This window comes from Zootoca vivipara, chromosome 13 (assembly GCF_965207765.1).
Source record: "Zootoca vivipara chromosome 13, rZooViv2.hap1.1, whole genome shotgun sequence".
Taxonomy (NCBI): Eukaryota; Metazoa; Chordata; class Lepidosauria; order Squamata; family Lacertidae; genus Zootoca; species Zootoca vivipara.
Window position 1 is genome coordinate 15,759,164 of NC_142596.1, and position 15,290 is coordinate 15,774,453.

Consider the following 15,290-nt stretch of genomic DNA (forward strand, 5'->3'; position numbering starts at 1 on the left):
CCAGTATGCAATACTGCAGCTGGTGGTCTTTATATCTTGCTTCATATTTTGCCCTGTGCTTAAGATTAAAATGCATGACACAGGGGTGTAGAATCAACTGACGCCTTGGCCTCTTCTATCCCCGAGGGCCAGCACTGGCAGGTAGGTGAGGCAATGACATCAAGCAGCCAGTTTTTCTTTGCTTGTGCAGCTAGAAATCAAATTGTGCAGGCGAAAGTGCTATGCTTCAAAGGGCCTGGTGGTGACCAGTGTGCTCAGAAAGCCCTCTAAGGGCAGCTGTGACTGTCGACACTTGCCACTGTCGGTGCATGAAATCCCGCTTTCAGCAAGGAGCCATGTCTTTACCTGCCCTGCACTCTACAGCAGAGCTTTCCAAACTTTTCATGTTGGCGACACACTTTTTAGACACTTCATCATTTCTCGACACAGTAATTCAGTTTTACTAGCAAACCGGGGGTTAAACAAACCCCTTTCCAACCCCGGGAGGAGCACAGGAAGTGTTCGTGCAACACAGTGCAGCAGGCACACTGTGTCGCGACACACAGTTTGGAAAACATCCTATACAGCATATCAGCCAAGGGTCTGTGGCTCATTTGATATGGCCTCACAGACCAAACGGGTTGTCCTGATTCGGCCTGAAGACTCCATTCCCACAACTACCACCACGGTATGGCTTCATTTTTGGTCTGCTGATCATAACGCACCAATGGTGATATTTCGGCTGTGTGCACATTTGAAGCACACGTCTTCCTCCCACCAAGGATTCCTGGGAGCTCTGACAGGCAGGATCCTCCATAGCCCTTTCCTGGTGTTGGCCACGATAGAACCAGGGACCTTCTGCCTGCATGCAAAAACACCTGTCATTTTGAACCGTCAGGGAAGGCAGCATACGACTTCGTGAAATGCATCTGTTAAATAGATAATGCAAATATTAAAAAGCGGCAGCTCAGCCCTGCCTATGAGCTATCATCTGAAGGGATGAGATGCTCAGGCGTGTCCCCAGCTTTAATCCAGAAGCAAGCGCGCGCGAGTCGTTCACCATCCGACGCTTGGGGAGAGAAGGCACTAAGCTCTGCAACTGCGCGGTGCTGGGATTCTTTGTCTGCTCCAGGCTACAAAGTGTCGCTGAGGACCCGCCCCTTTCCCTGTTCAAAAGGCTCCTCCCTCCTCTTTGCCAGCCCAAAGTGCACGTGGCTCCCAAAGGCGGAGCCAGAACCTCCAGCAAAGGAAGCCACGCCCCCTCCTCCGCGAGCGACTTGAATGGAAAGCAGTGCGCATCCCTCCCACTCCGTACAAACCCTTTAAACGGTGGGAGAGGAAGGCGCCCTGTGCGCAGGCGCGGGGAAACAAAAATTAAAATAAATACAAAACACCCTTCGGGGCGCAAGCGCAGAACGGCACTCTTCCAATCAGGAGGAGAGTTAGGGATGCTTCCCGCCTCTCCCCCCCCCCCTTGCAAATTGAGAATCTTTGCTGGTTAACAACAAAGAAACGCTCGCCAGAAATGACTAGTATGAGGTGCCTTAGGTTGCAAAGGGTTTTGCTTGCTTTTTTTGTCGCTGCAAAGGACTAAGGATGGGCGTGCCCGCGGTTTCAAGTGGCTGCGTTGTAGGTGTTTGTTTTGCTTGGGACGCGCGTTCCTCAGGCCAGCCCGCAATCGCAACTCGCCTTTCTTTTGTGCACGTGTGCACGCGCGAGCACGCGTTCCAAGTCGGCCGTGCTTTGCGCTGCGCTGCAGTTTATATTTGCAGAAAGAAAGAAAGAAAGAAAGAAAGAAAGAAAGAAAGAAAGAAAGAAAGAAAGAAAGAAAGAAAGAAAGAAAAGGGTTCCCTCTGATCTGTCAAGTCCCCCTGGAGAGGCCACGCCCCTCTGACCTGGAAACCTCTCCCACCGAACGCCCCCGAATGCGAGCGGATGCCTCGCACGGGGAGAGCGCACGCTGCTTTGCACATGCTCAGAGGTTATTTCTTGACACACACACACACCCCGTTACAGGCATCCAAATTAAAAAGGAGGAAATGTATGCGTGTGTGGAGGGGGGGCGGGACCCAGGGGTTCCCCGAATTCCAAAGAAAACCCCGCTTTCTGCTGCAGTTTAGACTGCTCCTCTTTCTTACATCGGAAGGTTAGGCACCCTCTCTTTTTTTCTTTTTAAAGGGACACTGTCAGCCCAAGCCACACCCCTCCTTCCTTTCCCTCTGCTGCCGGTGGTGCTCGCAGGAAGCACCGCGCGTGGCTCCTTGGGCCGGCGCAAACGTCCACCCCTCCTCCCATCACCCGGGACCAGCATTTTGTCCTCCCTGCGTAAAAACCACCCCACCCCGAATGGATAGAGCGGGGTGCGGCGGCGGCGAGAGAGAGGTCCCTTGGGGAACGAAGAGAAACGAACCCCCTTTTCCGGATTGGAAATGGATTTGCAAGCGCTCCGATTGCAATGCCGCAACAGCCATTAAGTGTCATGTTGGGTCCGCGTTGACTTGATGAATGCGTGGAAGATTATCTATCTATGTATACATAGATAGATCGAAAGGGTTGCTTTTTCTTTCTCTCACCCTCTCCACCCTCCTCCTTTATTGTTCTGCATTAGACAACAAAGAAAAGGAGCCTTGCCTTAGAGGGGCGGGACCAAGCAGCCCAGCCGGCCCGCCCCTCTCCGCCGGGCCCGGCCAATCGGCTCCTCCAGCGGCCCTGTCGGCGGCTCCCCTCGGCTTGCTCGGTTTTCCCGGCCGCTTACGCTGCGGCGCTCTGATTTCTCCCCTCCCCCGCTCCCCTTTCCCCAGCGCTGTCTGGCTGCAGCAGAGGCTCAGACAGAAAAGAGGAGGAGGAGAAAGCGAGAGAGAGAGAGAGAAAGAAAGAAAGAAAGGGGGAGAGGAGGAGAGGGAGAGAAATCGCTGAGTGAGTGGAAGCTGGGAGGGGCTCCTTAAAGAAACGCCTGCCATCGCGGCCAGCAAAGGAACTCAAGGGGGGGAGCAAAAAGCACCGGAGCGCTTCTCTCTATTCTCTGCACGCCCCCCCCGCGCCCCCCCCAAGCACGCCAGGAGGAGGAGGAGGAAGAAGAAGGAAAAGCTTGGGGGGAGTCGTGGTGTGGTATTTTTTCTCCTTTTCTTGGAAAGCATCTTATAAACCGGATTGCACTGGGGGGGAAAGGCTTCTTTTTTTTAAAGCGGCGCGCAAGGAAATTACAATCTTAGCATTTTTGCCCGTTTTGTTTTGTTCTGAGCCAGCATCCAGGATCTGCTTCCCGGGGTTCTCCAACCGCTTCCTCGTCTGCCGTTTGCTGGCCATCTGCCTTCGCTGTTTCCTTTGTGTCTGCTTTCCACCTCCCCCCCTTCTCCTGGTGTGTGTGTGTGTTGGTGCTGCTTCCCTTCCCTGCTTCCCTCCCTCCCCACCCCGCCCCCCACTCCTGATCCGAGTGTGCAGGAGGGAAAGGAAGCGGAGGGCGCGATCCCCCCACATCCACCCGGGACTATGCCCAGCTCCTTGTTTGCCGACATGGAGAGGAATGGGAGCGGAGGAGGCGGTGGTGGAGGAGGAGGCGGGGAGACCCTGGATGACCAAAGAGCCCTTCAGATCGCTTTGGATCAGCTCTCCCTGCTGGGCTTGGACAACGACGAGACGGGCTCCCTTTACGACAACGAGCCGCGCAAGAAGAGCGTGAACATGACCGAATGCGTCCCGGTGCCCAGCTCGGAGCATGTCGCCGAGATCGTGGGCAGGCAAGGTGGGGGCTTGGCTCGCTCGTCTTTGTGTGCTGTGTGTGACAGAGAGATGTGTGGTAGGAATCGAGGGGAGGTTTTTTGCTTCTCTCCCCTCTCTCTAGCTGCTGCCTCCTCGCTGGGTTTCTGTGCATGCCTTTTGCCTCCAAGATGCCAACACGGCTCGCCCCCTCGAGTCCAAATTGCAGGGTTGTGATGATGGCTAACCTGGCCGCCTCTTCTCAACACCCTTCTCTCCCTCCCTCCCTCGCCGCCACTTCCACTCCAGACAAAGAAAGTGAAGCAGAGCAGAGGTGGAGGACGCCTTTCGCATCCAGATGTTTTCGCCTCATCTCGCAGCACAACCCCTCCCCCTTTTATGCCCTAAAAAACCCCTTTTGATTCTGTGTGCGCAAAAATGCAAGCGGATGCTAGTCAGTGCGCGCGCGCCTTTATTTGTCAATAGTTAGGAATCGATGGGTGTTTCCTTACAGGCAACGGCAAGGAGGTGAACAATTGGGGGGGGGGGTTAGGTTCAAAGCATCTGCATTACGAAGCGGATGTCTTCAAGAGGGCTGCTGTTGCTGCTCTGGTACCTTTTTGTATTTCTCGGTGTGTCTGTGTATGTCATCCCCGCCCGCCCCCTTCCCCAGGTTCGCTTCCCCCCCCCCCCTGGAATGTGCGGAGCACGAGTATGGATTTATAAATTTTATTATTTATATATATATATGTAAGGGGGCGTTGCATATTTGGGTTGCCCGCTTGCGATGGATGAAATGTGGCCGCTCACTTTGCGTCTCATAGCGTGGTTGCGTTGGGTGTGGGGAGGTGTTTTGGTATTGTTGTCTCTCTGCCGTCCCCCCCCCCCCCCGCAACTTATTATCTCCGTCCTGCCGAGATCCTTGGCAAACAACGTTTTGGGGTTTGTTTGTTTGTTTGTGGCCAATGGGAAAATTGGTTGGTTGGAGGTGCGGAGATGGGTGTGTTCCTGTGTCAAAAGCTGGCATGGTTGTGATGACTTGCAAATGGAACTCGACGTGGATGAAAGGTTGAACCAAGAGGGCAGGTTGGCATGGTGGCCCTCGTTCAGTTGTTGCACCCCGAAAAGCTGGAGTAGATGTAACCGTGTTTCCTTCCTCTTTTTCCTCCCTCCCCTCCCCTCCACAACCCCTCCCCCCTCTCCCTGCCTTATCTCAGGTTGTAAAATCAAAGCGTTGCGGGCCAAAACCAACACCTACATCAAGACCCCGGTCCGCGGGGAGGAGCCGCTCTTCGTTGTCACGGGCAGGAAGGAAGATGTGGCCATGGCCCGGAGGGAGATCATTTCGGCGGCGGAACACTTCTCCATGATCCGCGCCTCCCGGAACAAAAACACCGTGCTCAACGGCACGGTGCCCAGCCCGCCCAACCTGCCGGGCCAAACCACCATCCAAGTGCGGGTACCTTACCGGGTGGTGGGCCTCGTGGTGGGGCCCAAGGGGGCCACGATCAAGCGCATCCAGCAGCAAACGCACACCTACATCGTGACGCCCAGCCGCGACAAAGAGCCCGTCTTCGAGGTGACGGGCATGCCGGAGAACGTGGACCGCGCGCGGGAGGAGATCGAGGCGCACATCGCCATGCGCACGGGCGGCATCATCGAGCTCACCGACGACAACGACTTCCACGCCAACGGCACCGACGTGGGCTTCGAGCTGGCCGGCGGCGGCGCCGGAAGCCTCTGGAGCAAGCCCACGCCGCCCCCTCCTCCGCCGCCCCCTCCTCCTCCTCCGCCCCCTCCACTGCCCTCCTCTTCCAGCATCACCCCGACGCCGGGCCGCAAGCCCTTCTGCAGCTACCGCAACGACAGCTCCAGCTCGCTGGGCAGCGCTTCCACCGACTCGTACTTCGGCAATGGCGTCGGAGGCGGAGGCGGCGGCAGCAGCACCCGCTTGGCCGACTACAGCCCGCCCAGCCCGTCGCTCAGCTACCCGCACCACAACGGCAACAACAACAACAACGGCTACGGCGTCTATGGCGGCGGCGGCGAGGTGCTCTCGTCGCCCGACTGCTGCGCCTCCGAGCTGCCGCCCTTCGATTCCCCGCCCGGCTTCGACTTGGCGCCGGCGCCTCCGCCCGGCGCGCCGCTGCTCTGGTCGCAGTTCGAGCGCGGGCCCTCGTCGCCCGGAGCCGTCGCGTTTCCCGCCGCTGGTGGTGGCGGCGGCGGCGCGCCTCCGGCGAACGCCAACCTGGCCTTGCTGGTGAGCAGCGGAGGGCAGAGGCGGGGCGCTGGGCCGCCTCCGCCCCCGCCTCCTCCTCCCACGCGCCTTTCCCCGCCTCTGCACGTCGGGGCGGGAGGCGTGGCGCTCGAGCAGCACCCGCTGGCGCGCCGGGTGCGCAGCGACCCGGGAGGCCGCCTCATCGCCGCCGCTGTGGCCGCTGCTGCTGCCGCCGCCGCGGCCGCCGCAGCCGCTTCGTCCCCGTCCGTCCCGTCGTCGTCGCCGTCGCCCTGCTCCTACCCCCTGTACGCCAACGGGCTGGGCTGCCACTTGCCGGGCCTGCCGTCGGATTCGTCGGCGTCGTCGTCCTCGTCGTCCAGCTCCTCTTCCAGCTCGTCCTGCTCGTCGTCGGGCCTGCGGAGGAAAGGCAGCCGCGACTGCTCGGTGTGCTTCGAGAGCGAGGTGATCGCGGCGCTGGTGCCCTGCGGCCACAACCTCTTCTGCATGGAGTGTGCCAACCGCATCTGCGAAAAGACGGAGCCCCAGTGCCCCGTGTGCCACAGCGCCGTCACTCAGGCCATCCGGATCTTTTCCTAAGGGACCCCAACCCGCGCCCCCTTTCTCCCTCCTTCCTTCCCTCCCTCTCTCTCATGGGTGCCAACTTGAATAAAAATGGGTGGAGGTGTGTGATCCGCCCTGCATAATGGATCGCAAGGCATGGGGTGCCAACTTGAACGAAATATTGGGGGCCCCTGGCAAGCCCCACCCCATGTCATCGATCACATGATGCAGTGCATGCACCCCATTTGAAGGGCAATGCGCACCAACTTTAGGGGGCTCATCCCTCTCAATTATTTTATGGGGGGTGAAGACCCCTCGGAGTTGGCTCCTGTGATGCACCCCATTTGAATGCCCTTTTGGGGGGGCCTAGCTCCCTCAAATACTTTATTGAAGGGACCTTGACCTCTAGGAGTTGGCTCCTAGGCTCCCTCTTTCTTTCCCCCCACCCCACACACAGACAAGCAACCTCTTCTTCAAAAGGTCTTCTACTTGCCTATATACATGCATATAAATATATATAATATCTGTGTCGAGCTTTTAAAGCTGCAGTATCTGCACATCCCAAAAATAATATGAATAATAACGGAGTGGGGACAGGGGGGGATGGGGCGGGGAACCTGACGTTTTGCAGGATGGTGACCATCTTGGCTTTTGAAAAAATAACTTCTGTTTTTGTTTCCTTGCATTCTTGAGTGTGCCGTAGCTTAGGAATGGGTTTAAGGGGGATGTTTGTGACATCTGGTGCATGCTATAAATATTAAGGAACGACATTCTAGTAATAGACTAGTTTTTACACTTTCTCTTAAGGCCAAGCTTCCAAATCAAATTATCTCTCTCTCTCTCTCCAACTCTCTTCTCTCTTTCTCTCTCTCTCTCTCCCCCCCCCCCAAATTAAAATAGGAAATGCATATGGATTATGATGGCGTGTGAACAGTTAGTATAATGTGCTGGTAGTTGGTAGATTGCTTATTGAGAAATAAATCTATGGATGGATAACTTTTCTTGAATGTTCTCGAAAGGGCAAGATTTTTTCCTGTGAATTTTTAATGATAATAATAATGATAATAATAATAATGAACTTATGATACTGCAGCTTTATCAAAGAAAAAAAGAAGAAAAAAAGGAAACTGCAACATATCTCTTATATATATTAAAACGTTTAAAGGTTTTAAAGATAAATTGCATTAATACAGATTGAAGTATTTTATTCTTTTTTGACTTGAAAAATTATATTTCATATTGCAAAGATGTTTACAAGTATTTTAATTTAAGTTCAGTGAACTTTTTTGTAGCTGGGTTAAATCTTTTTTATTTTTTGGTATGGCCTTATGGCGAAGAACACTGTATTATTTTACTATCACACAATTGTGAATGGAATTGCAAAACCATAAAATGTGTAATACTTTGAACAGTATTCTGTTGGGATGGAGATTTTTTATAGGTTCAGAAAAAAGAAATCTTTTAAATCTGCTTCACCCAGCATATTTTCTATTCAGTGATATAAAGCATATTTTATTCTATATTATTACAAAAAAATGGAAGCGTTTAAGCATAAGTCAAAAGGAACTGTTGATGCTTTCTAACATTTGTATAAATAGAATTCAGTGGAAATTACAAAAAATTCTGTTGCACCACTATAGTTTAGTATTTCTATTTTAATACATTTGTTTACCACTTGTTTATGTATATGTAGGTGATGTTACTTGATCTTAAATGTACTTTACTGAGCAAAGTTTAAAAACAAAGTATATTTTATTTTATGATAAAGGGCCTTTAACCTCATGGTCAGATACTAATATTATATTTGCTGAGACAAGATTTGAAATTGTATCAAGAGTTTTATTTTTCTGACATTTAAAGTTCTACATAATAAAGGTAAAACTTAAGTAATGGTGCTACTTCATGTTTTTTTAAGTATTTCTATATAAATAAAATATTACAGAAAAGCATCTGGTGTTGTGGTTAGATTTTGGTGGTCGCTTTATTGCGTTTTTTAAAATATATATAATGGGGAGAATGCAATGACTCTTTGATCTGATGGTACTGCTTCAGAAAGTCTTTATCAGGGGTGTTCCACAGAAGTCTTAAGTTTGGCAAGGAGCCTCAGTGAATCCTCACTCTCAGACAAGTCCCCTTTGGTTTTGGTTTTTAAAATGAAGTGTTCTTCTCAGAAGTAGCTTTGAGTGTGACCCTTAGAATGCAACAAACTTGCATTTGCAACCTTGCAAGCAAGTGTATCCTAAACTTGCAAACAAGTGTATCCTGTTGTGTGAAGTGGCCCCAATTGCTTCCCATGTTAACTTCCATTCTTTTTGTGTGTGCAGACTGCAGGCCTGACGCCGCTTGTGACATCATTTGACCCATCAGGCTGAAAACAGAGGGGTTGCCAAGCCGGTGGCAGAGCACAATTTATGACTGGTGGGCTGAGTTTTTGTCTGGAGGGTCACAACAGGGGATGGTAGGTCACAAGGTGTACAGATTTTCATCAATTGACATTGAAGAGTACCTTTTGGGACCTAATGAAATGAGTTCAGCTTTGGGGGAAATGTCCCAGAGTAGCAAGGATTCCTGTTCCCCCTTTCCTAGGTTTTGATAAAGGTTTTTTGAAGTTTGCATCTTGAGTTTGCTGCAGTTAAGGCTGCTTTGATCTCAAAGACCTGTTGTATGTATATGAAATGTACCTGTATCATAAAAACAAACAAACCTCAATGTGTACTTTCCCCCTTGCAATCCAGGTATCACACTTGCATGTGCTGGTGTGTTACTCATGGTCAGCACAGCTGGATCAGAAAATCACAATTTTTAAAGGTCAGCTTTGTTAGCCCTGATCCTGCCAATTGCCTATTTAGCAGTACAGTGGTACCTCGCTAGACGAATGCTTCACAAGACAAATTTTTCACAAGACAAATGCATTTTGTGATTTCAATCGAGACTCGCAAGACGAAGTTTCCTGTGGCGTGCTTCGCAAGACTATTTTTTTCGTCCCATGGGGTGCCTCACAAGATGATTTTTTTTATTCGTCTTGCGAGGCACCCTACGGGAAACCGCACTTCAATGTGTTCCCATGGGAGCCGCTTCGCAAAACGAATTTTTCGCTATACGAAGCGACTCGCGGGATGAATTAAATTCGTCTTGCGAGGCACCACTGTAGAGGGAGCTGACAGAAGTTCCATATCTCCTTCAAACAGGTGGTCAACTTTGTCAGCCCCAGTGATGCCAGCCGTTGGAGCTATAAGTGAAGTATGTATGGCAGCCTTTCTGTGCTCTTCACATCTCTGGACTTACAACTCCCTGACTATTGGTTATGCCGGCCAAAGCTTATGGGAGCTGCAGGCCAGCATCACCTGAAGGTCACCAGGTTGGGCCACATAGCTGGAGAAGAAACTGTATCTGAAACACAGGTGGGGAGACTTTGTGACTCTTGCAGAAGTTGCTGAGCTACATCTTCTGTGGTCTTGACCACGTCAGCTGGATCTGATGGGACTTGGGGAGCCCGACAATGGTTTGAGGGCCAAAACCTCCCCAATCATGATTTACAACTGGATTTATCTGCAAGCTATCAGAGTAGATCAGGATTGGAACTATGAGTGGCGGAAGGAATCAAGAGATTGTAGGAGTGTTATGTTATAGGAGTGAGATGATAGGGTGCAGCGGGGGGGGGGATTAAAAAACACCATGGAAAACAGGGTGGGAAGTTGCAAAACAAAAGAAAAAATATTATGTATTGGAGTGTACATGTGGAATTTTTGACCATTTAATAAAATGTAACCGGGAACCTTCTGTGCCAACTTTTAAATGCCTACTGAAAACTTTTCTATTCTATTCTATGTGGGCAATTCAGAATACATTCCCTACTGTGGTGTTCTGATGTTAGTTTTTAATTCTTTCGCTTTTGGTTTGTTTTTTAACTTTTTATAGTTTTACTGTATGGTTTTATATTGTAAACCGCTGTGATGTATATTTATGATACAGCAGTATTTTTTTAAAATAAATGAATAAGTAGACAAATGACCCTGTGAGGTAAGTCGGGCTGAGAGGCAGTGATTGGATTAAGGTCACCCAGTGAACTTCATGGTTGAGTAGGGGTTTGAACCCTTGTCTCCCAGGCACTAGTCTAACCTCTACATGACACTAGGTGGGCCAGCAGGCTGTTTTTATTTTCTTACATAGCACAGCACATTACAACTGCTACATCAGGCAGAAAGATAATTAAGTGGTCCACTAAGACCCTCAGCAATTTTCAAGTAGTCTGTATTGGAGAATGTTTGGGGGTAGATCATTCAGATTCCTTTTGGCTTGTAGGCCTAGTTGTGATAGCAGATGAGGTGGCAAAGCTATTCCTAGACTGTACTATACTGTAGTCTGTTGCTAGGCTAGGCTAGGCTAGGCTATACCATACTATACTATACTTTTTTAGATTGTGGTGAGGAGGAGCAGTTTCACAACAGAATGTCGCCCGGCCCTGAATTTTTAAACAGCCCAACTCTGATTAAAAAATGATGTTTGGGAGAGGAGAGCTTCTAGTCCAGGCACCCCCAAACTTCGTCCCTCCAGATGTTTTGGACTACAATTCCCATCATCCCTGACCACTAGTCCTGTTAGCTAGGGATCATGGGAGTTGTATGCCAAAACATCTGGAGGGCTCCAGTTTGGGGATGCCTGTTCTAGTCCATCCTCCTCCCTGAGGTACTAGATTTCTGTGTGCAGGGAAACTTCCCTTTGGGGAAGGATTCAGTCATGCAATTTCCTCCCACCGTTTGTTGTTGTTTAGTCGTTTAGTTGTGTCCGACTCTTTGTGACCCCATGGACCATAGCACGCCAGGCACTCTTGTCTTCCACTGCCTCCCGCAGTTTGGTCAAACTCATGTTAGCTGTCCTCAATTTGCAAAGAGAAAAAAAGGTGTTGGTTGAAAATATCCCAGAAAACCAACATCACAGCATTTCCTGTGCTTTTATTTAACCTCACGATGGTGTGTTTTTTCCTTCTTGCAGCAGAATGTCAACATTCTAGTGCCTGTGACTTTCTGCTGGTCGAGTCAAATGATTTTGTTGTGCAGCTGTTGTGGGAGCAGGGGTCTTGTTCCTAAAGGGTGGCATTGCTAGAGCACCCCTGGCTTCTCTGTTTCAGGAGTCCTCGGAGAAGACACGCTGCATTTTGCCTGGGATCGTCCCACTCTGACACTGAGAAGCAGTCTTAAGCCCAACTACTGCAACCACGACCCCCATAAACCATGTGGATGTGCACATGTGTGACCTCATTCAGCTTGGTGCATAGATGTGTATGCATGTATGCATTGCTGCCTGATTCTGAATCAGATGATTGGTGTAATTGAGTCAAACAGTAATAATTATAATAAATGGAGGGTGTATGCTGCAGGAGTGCACATCCAGGCCTTGAAACAACATGTGCCACTAACGACAACTTGTTCCTTGTGCACTGAAGCCACTTTTGGCTTGTGTGGTTTTAATCTGAGTGGCAGGTTGCAATGTGCTTATTATGTAGGTGAGTCTTTGGAGAATGGTTTGAGGCTGGGCATTTCAGCTTTGGGATAGATGCTGGGCTTTTAATAGTTCTGATGGCTCTCTTGATGGTTCTGGTGGGTTTTGGAAGCCAGGCAAGTGTCTCTTTGGCCATGGCAGATTACTTAAGCGCTGTGCCCCCACAGGACTGTAACTCACAAGAGCAGCCCAATTGCTTAGGTTTGCTTTGGGTTCTGTATTTTCCCGCTAGACCACTGGAATTGCTTCCTGCTTGCAGCAAGCATTTGCTTCCCTCTGCTCTTGTTATTTTGATGTGAGAAATGCGTATTTGATAAAATGTCCAGTGAGATCATTGCCGCTAGTGTATATTTGTAGTTCAGGAGGGTGTATACACTGGGCATTGTGCAAAAAGTAGAATAAAATAGCACTATAACCCCAATAAAGACATTCGAATTAATTTCACTGCATGCATTTTAGTCAATTTTGTTTCAAAGAGGTAAGTATGTACCATATATGTGCATCAGTTAGGCATCTCACTGCCCATGCACCATTTAGAACACACAACCTCCCCCAAATAATCCAGTGAACTGTAGTTTGCTAAGGGTTCTGGGGCTTTGTCAGGTTAAACTACAGTTCCCATGATCCTCTAGGGCAGGCATGGCCAAATTTGGCCCTCTAGCTGTTTTGGGACTACAACTCCCATCACCCCTAGCTAACAGGACCAGTGGTCAGGGATGATGGGAATTGTAGTCCCAAAACAGCTGGAGGGCCAAATTTGGCCATGCCTGCTCTAGGGGAAGCCATTTGCTTTATGCTTTAAATGTTTGCTGCATATTAAGTCTTGGGCCATTTCCAGACAATCTGTTGATTGATAATTTATCCCAATTTGTTTTGTGCAAAATTTGTGGGCCGGTTAGACAATACCTGCTTTCTGTTGAGCATCCATTCTGATTTGATTGCAGGGAGGTTAGACGATGTTGCATTGTGCAAATGTTATCCCACATTTTCTGGTGCGTTTTCCCATTGCTTTCTTTGTTGCAGAATGTCAGATTTTGAGCGGTGGAGTGGGGAACTGGCTTTTTGTGCAAGAGCTCCAGGTCCACTTTTAATTACACAACTGAATATAATTCGTTCCGGGGGTCTGTCTGCAACCCGAAAAATCAGTGGGGAATGTGCAAATGCGCGTGACGCAATTGAGCGCTTTGCATGCGCACAGCGCACTTCTGCACATGTGCGCATGGTGAAACCAGGAAGCATACACTTCCGGGTTTGCCGCGTTCATAACCCGAAAGGTACATATCCAGAGCAGTACGTAACTGGAGGGTCCACTGTATTATAAAAATATATGTTGTCTTCAGCTTTGACATTCCAAAATGTAATAAATATTGACCATCTTTCTATGGATCTGCTATCCTGCTCATTTCTCTCTCTCCTTATGTATGTGACTTTCAAATATGTTATTATAGTGGTTAAAAGCGGTAGACTCCTAATCTGGTGAACCGGGTTCGCGTCTCTGCTCCTCCACATGCAGCTGCTGGGTGACCTTGGGCTAGTCACACTTCTTTGAAGTCTCTCAGCCCCACTCACTTCACAGAGTGTTTGTTGTGGGGGAGGAAGGGAAAGGAGAATATTAGTCGCTTTGAGACTCCTTCGGGTCAAAGTGACAAAGTGGGATATCAAATCCAAACTCCCCCTCCTCCTCCTCCTCCTCCTCCTCCTCCTCCTCCTCCTCCTCCTCCTCCTCCTCCTCCTCCTCCTCCTCCTCCTCCTCCTCCTCCTCCTCCTCCTCTTCTTCTTCTTCTTCTTCTTCTTCTTCTTCTTCTTCTTCTTCTTCTTCTTCTTCTTCTTCTTCTTCTTCTTCTTCTTCTTCTTCTTCTTCTTCCTGTAGATGGTGGTGCTCTCTCTCCCCCCGCAACTTTAGCAACACACAATTCAACAACAGCTAATAAATTTTAAACAATTTCTAAGTCAGTCTCTAAGACTGCACCTTTCAAATATTCAGAAATTGTATTTTAGGCCAGTTTAACAATAAATAACCAGTCTTTTATAACAACAGACTTCCTATAGCATTCCAAGAAATTTGGGCCACATAGATTTAAAGCACTACAACACCACTTAATTCTTTAGCTTCCCCTAAATAATTTTAGGGAGCTAGAATTTGCTAGGGGTGCTGAGAGATAGGAGACTGTTCCCATAATGGCAGGGGTGCCAACTTGAATAAAATATTGGGGGGGGGTAAGCCCTGCCCCATTAATTGGTCACATGATGTGGTGCACACACACCATTTGAATGACAACACCCATCAACTTTGGGGAGGCCTGGTATCTTCAAATATTTTATTGGGGGGGTGAAGCCCCCCCTCTGCCCCTAGGAGTTGGCTCCTATGCATGGTGGCTTAACATCAGTCCACAGAAGGAGAATAGGGTTTTCCTACCAACTCTCAGCACTCTTAACAAACTACAGCTCCCAGAATTCTTTGGGGGAAAGCATGACTGCTTGGCATCATAGTACTTTCAAAGTATGGTGCGAATGTGGCCTTAGATCAGGCATCCCCAGACTGCAGCCCTCCAGATGTTTTGGCCTACAACTCCCATGATCCCTAGCTAACAGGACCAGTGGTCAGGGGTGATGGGAATTGTAGTCGAAATATCTGGAGGGCCGAAGTTTGGGGATGCCTGCTTTAGATTATGGGGCAACTCCCCCAAAACATGCAAAAAACCAGTTTGCTTGGCGGGTCAATCTGAGCAACTTTTTGTGAATTGCCAACATGTTTTACCTACTCCTTTAGAGGGCAGCTGGACAGGCAGAAAGGAAACAGCAGAAGCTTTCTCTGTCGGTTTATATCTGAGTGAGAAAAAGGCCACACTTGCTATATTTTTACATGTGAGACTGATATTACAGGCAAAGAAACACGGCTGTGTGTGTGTGTGTGTGTGTGTGTGTGTGTTGGGGTGTGTGTGAGGGGGCGGGGATTGACACCTCTCGTGACCATGGATACATTTTAAAATGTTTGTTTTAAAATGAGCTTTTCCAGGTAATGGAGCAACTGGCCACAATCCAGCGCAGAAGCACGCTTAAGCCTGTTGGTTTCAATAGGCTTAAGTGTACCAAACGATGATGAATTGTGACCACGGACTCTGAATGATTTCTTTCTGTTCTCCTTTGCAAGGATGCTGTAAATAGCTCCACGCTGAACAGCCTTAAATCAGGCACAGGGTTGCCAACATTTAAACCATGCCTTTTAAATACATACCCTCCTGCACTTCTCTTATGAAAATAGGGATGTCCCATACCATAATGATCATTTTACTGTCTATACCCCATACATCTTATTGGGTTGCCCCTAAGCCACTAC

At 49.3% G+C, this 15,290-nt stretch overlaps 1 protein-coding gene across 1 annotated transcript; it reads left to right on the forward strand.

Annotated features, from left to right (window-relative positions):
• Positions 1-1,392: 1,392 nt before the first annotated feature.
• Positions 1,393-8,403, forward strand: MEX3B (mex-3 RNA binding family member B). The gene is made up of 2 exons (XM_060282441.2): positions 1,393-3,721; positions 4,893-8,403. The coding sequence occupies exons 1-2, from the start codon at positions 3,469-3,471 to the stop codon at positions 6,488-6,490; spliced, it is 1,851 nt and encodes a 616-aa protein (XP_060138424.2). The 5' UTR covers positions 1,393-3,468; the 3' UTR covers positions 6,491-8,403.
• Positions 8,404-15,290: the final 6,887 nt, after the last annotated feature.

Bases quoted from the DNA above. Each gene is read 5' to 3' on its own strand.
- MEX3B (XM_060282441.2), top strand. From the start codon at position 3,469: ATGCCCAGCTCCTTGTTTGCCGACATGGAGAGGAATGGGAGCGGAGGA. The intron at 3,722-4,892 runs GTGGGGGCTTGG...GCCTTATCTCAG, and splicing joins CGAGATCGTGGGCAGGCAAG to GTTGTAAAATCAAAGCGTTG.